Genomic DNA, 4,223 nt, shown 5'->3' on the forward strand with positions numbered 1-4,223 from the left:
GGGGGGAGGGGATGCCGTGACGGGGAGTTGCGTGTGCGTGGCGTGGGCACGACCCCTCTCCCCCTCTCGCGTCCGTGGCGCTGCGCGGGGTTAGGCCTCCCCGCTGGCAGCCCGCTCTGGAGGCTGAAGAGCCCGAACAGTCCTGACAGGGGTATTTTTGCTGATTGCCTACCTCACTGAGGGTGAAGTGCTTTACAATGCCGTAAATATGCACCTTTGTATAGTTTCATGCTAATTATATTGTCATTTAGTGTTTTTTTTTTTTTTTTAATGAAACATGAAAAAAAAATGCAATTCGTCCTTAGTTCTGGCTTTTGATGTGTTCTCTGGTTCCTGTTTGCAGAGTACTGTCCATGATTTGACAGTCCACCGTGCAACTCCTGAGGACATAGTAAGTTTAATAGTCCTTAATGTTCCTTCTCGTAGCAAGGAGACTTAGCTGGTTATCTAGCATCAGTGTTTACCATGCTTGTGGGGATGTTTTCTACCAATGTTTAGGCTCCCTTTTAAAGCTTCTGAAAATACTGGCTCTTCAGTGTTAGTGTTTTGTTTATGACATCATGCATCCCCAGCTCTGGCAGTTGGTGTTTTTCTGTTTCAGTTAGGAAGCAGTGACCATAGTTTTTATTTCAATAAAGTGTGTACCGTCATAAAAGCATAAAAACTCAGTGGAGTAGTTGAAGTTAGTCTCATCTGTGCTGGAAGGACTGAAAGACATGCTTTGTTTTAGGAATCTCGAATTTTGAGGATATTCAATTTTCATTTAAACAATTTAACATAATTTCTTTATAGTGAATGACCTGTTCATTACAAAATATGTGAATTCCATTTAATTTTCCTTGGTAGCACTGATTACCAGGATGGAATAGGCAGTATGAGCTATTATTGTACATAAATTTTGACAGGTTAGTCAGGACAGATGGGCCCAATGGCAGAGAGAGACTTGATTCTATAAATGGTTGGCTTGATAGTTTCCAGACACTTTAGCAAGCACCTCACATGTTTAATTTGTATTTTAACTGAATGTATATATAAAATTGCTAGAAGAAAAGAGAGAATATCTCTGGTGACTGACAGTGTTAAATCAGGAAAATGCATATTACAGGTGGTAGTGTTTGGGTTTTTTCCTCCCTTTACAGCTGAGAAAACTTAATGAGTCAGTGGTGTAGGGCAGATGAAAACTGTGAGACTTTCCCTGTTCACCTTTGGAGCTACTTTAAATTTGGCTGATCTTGATGGCATTCTACGCTTCAGGATGTTTGTGAGGCTGTCATTGGTACTACTATAGAGTTAACATAAATGGTATTCAGCACGTGAATGATTAAATCAAGAAGAGCTTGTTAGCATTACCCTGCCAATTTTGCTTTAGATTGTCCCTTCATTTTGAAGTGTTTTTTCTTGTTTAGGTAGCTGATTTTGAAATGTTTTCCTTCTTGTTTACATAGCTTCGTCGCCATGAAATACACAAATCAAGAAACAAAGCACTAGCACATCTGGAACTTCAAGAGAAAGCACTGCAAAGAAAATGGAAGAAGCAAAAACAACTGGCTGCTGATTCCTTGGAGAAAACAAAATTGACTTTGATGCGTGAGGTAAGAGCTAAATCTGCACTTTCAGCCTGCTGCAGATTGTTTGCAGCAGTAGTGGAAACCCGCTTTTGCACATAGGTCAACACTTGCTCCTCTTTTTGGGTAAATTGGCCTCGTATATGCGTACACTCTTCCTCCTCTTATATGTTGTGTGCATGCAATGATTGGAATAGGCTGTATAACATATTAACAGATCTATACAGTTGCGCATTTGATCCTTGTTGCCTGCCTATGCCCTCTATAATTCTGTAGGCCTCTTTGTGTCTGAACAGGAACCATTTGCAGAGTTGAACTATGTGTTGTGAAAAAGATGCGTGTTTTTTGTGTTCTTATTGCTACCTTGCCTTCTCCCTCTCTCTAGTATTTTTTCTTGATGGAAACATGAACATTTCTCTATATTCTGGGAGGGACATCCTTATTTATCATTGCTTATTTAAACAGAGAATATGCAGCAAGCCTAAGCTTAGCTAACAGAGACAATAGCTGTCACTGTCTGAAAAGGGATTTCAGTGATAGACATCATTTTGTTTCACATGGCAGGTGACTTGTTGCCATATGTTATGAAAACTAACCTCAAAACATAGTCATTAGCTTTCAGACCTCATTAGCACTTGGACAAAGTGGGAATTGTTCTTGTTGGTAAAGAATGATGATGAACAACGTTCACCTAGCAGTTAAAATAAACATGGTTTAGTAGTCCTGTAAATGTTCAGTGGATTAACTGTCACAGACATCTTCTCTCTTTCATATTTTGTGAATTTTTAGAAGTCTTTTTCTGATCTCTGAGAACATTCAAGCATAGACAGAAACAAACAAAAGTACTTAGAATTAAGGTCACCTTCTAGTTTCCCATTTGATACCCGTTTCTCTGCAATCACAGTAGAATTTTTGTGTTAAGGATATCGTGCTAATCAAGCCTTAAACTTTTAATTTTGCTTTTGGTTACTTTCATACTTTTCTGCCAAGTGCATTTTAGTGTAGTATTCAAAAAAAGCTGTGGACTTCTATACAAATTTCCCTAATGTAATAGCAGGCTAGTTTCAGTAAGACTTCTATGCAGAAATAAATTACGTATCACAAAGGTAGATTAGACTACTTGCTCTAAGATTTGGCTGGACTACTTATTACGTGACTTTATTATTTTGCAGATGTGAAACTCATGGTTAGGAAATGGTCTTCTGTATTTGTTGCCATTCCTAAGGACAATGCATAAATTTCAATTCCTTCTGAGTGGCTTTCCCCTTTATATTTAACAGATTACTTTATTCAGCATACTCAGTGTCTGCTTCTGAATCACAGAAAAGATGCTTCCAGATAGGAAAACAAAAGGAGATGATGCCAGGCAAGATTAAACCCATGTGGCTGTTGCTTTTTGAAACACTGGCGTCTTGTGTGTAGCGGAAAATAAAATAAATGGAGGAGAGTCACCATTTTTGCCAGTCCCTAGCTTAAATCGTGTTACTTGCTAGGTCCTGTTGTTCAGAGTAACTGGGGGGACTGTTCAGCCTGTGTCTCCCAGTAGAGCACAATCACTGTAGATTGTCTCTTTGTCTCTGTTATCTCAGTGATCTTTTTTTCTGTTAGTGCTGTGAGTGTAGCTTCCTAAGCACCTTGAATCTTACTCAACTGCAAAAGACTCAGACAAATACTAGGAAGATGTTGCTACTAGTATGTTTTTTCTTGTAGGTTAAAGAGAAAAAGAGCAAAACTTATAAAATAAGCAAAATTTTAGTATTTTGGGGATTTGCCTAAAAATATGAATAAAAAAATAATGTGGTGTTGTGTCTGTAACTGGATTGTGAATGTGTAGGTACTGTTATAAGTTAGTCTTACAAAGTGAGGCGAGGAGACGGAGCCAATTAAATTTGAAGTATTTATTAGCAAGCGGCAGCAAGCAAAACAGCGCTGGGCGGCCCGGGAGTCTCACTCTGCCGACGGCGCACACCTAGGTTACAAAAGTCTTTGGTTTTATACTCTTCTACTTCCGGTATAAATGTTTCTCGTAGTGGTGTACTCTGCGTCTGCGCGGTTTGTTGCTAGGGGGTCGTCCTCTTTTTTCCTTTGCTTTTGGTGGTCGCAGGGATGAAGGCTCCATGTCTTCCTCATATCACATACTCCTCGTCTTCCTTAGCCCCCCCTCCCTTCCTTTCCTCCCAAGTCTTTTCACAATTTATGATGTTAGCATAACTCAACCTTGCAGCTTGACCTTTCATGAAACACTGTAACAATGTGAGTTTTTAGGTTTGGTGAACAAACAATACTGAGCTTGTCACAGGTACCACACTGATTGATCCTTTAACAACTTATTTTCAAAATAATTTTAGTGTATTGCACTGATGGGTAGGTAGTGAATGGATTGTCATAGTGTGAAGATTTTAGAATTAGTCCAGTTTAGTTATCTTCATATATATCTTTTATAACAATCTGAAACAGGAGGGAAGATGAATTTTGATGAAATTCATAGGTGATACTAGACTGGGACAAAGTACAGCAGTCAATGAATTTGTCAACGGCATGTAAATGGGCCTAGAGGGGTTAGAAGCTGATACCACTTTGTTTTCTGCTGATCATAAGCAAATATGAGCTAATCTACCTTGGGAGCAATGTTCTAAAAATGTTCTTTACATGTTCAGC

The 4,223-nt window shown here is 39.0% G+C and overlaps 1 protein-coding gene across 1 annotated transcript in view; it reads left to right on the forward strand.

The window, feature by feature from the left end:
- Window positions 1–4,223, forward strand: part of SPICE1 (spindle and centriole associated protein 1) — a 50,690-nt gene that overhangs the window by 26,229 nt on the left and 20,238 nt on the right. The window contains exons 2-3 of the mRNA XM_009879931.1: window positions 344–391; window positions 1,446–1,592. Coding sequence (XP_009878233.1) covers window positions 344–391; window positions 1,446–1,592 — 195 coding nt within the window. The remainder of the gene's footprint in view (window positions 1–343; window positions 392–1,445; window positions 1,593–4,223) is intronic.

The sequence above is a fragment of the Charadrius vociferus genome, unplaced genomic scaffold, assembly GCF_000708025.1.
Source record: "Charadrius vociferus isolate BGI_N301 unplaced genomic scaffold, ASM70802v2 scaffold162, whole genome shotgun sequence".
Taxonomy (NCBI): Eukaryota; Metazoa; Chordata; class Aves; order Charadriiformes; family Charadriidae; genus Charadrius; species Charadrius vociferus.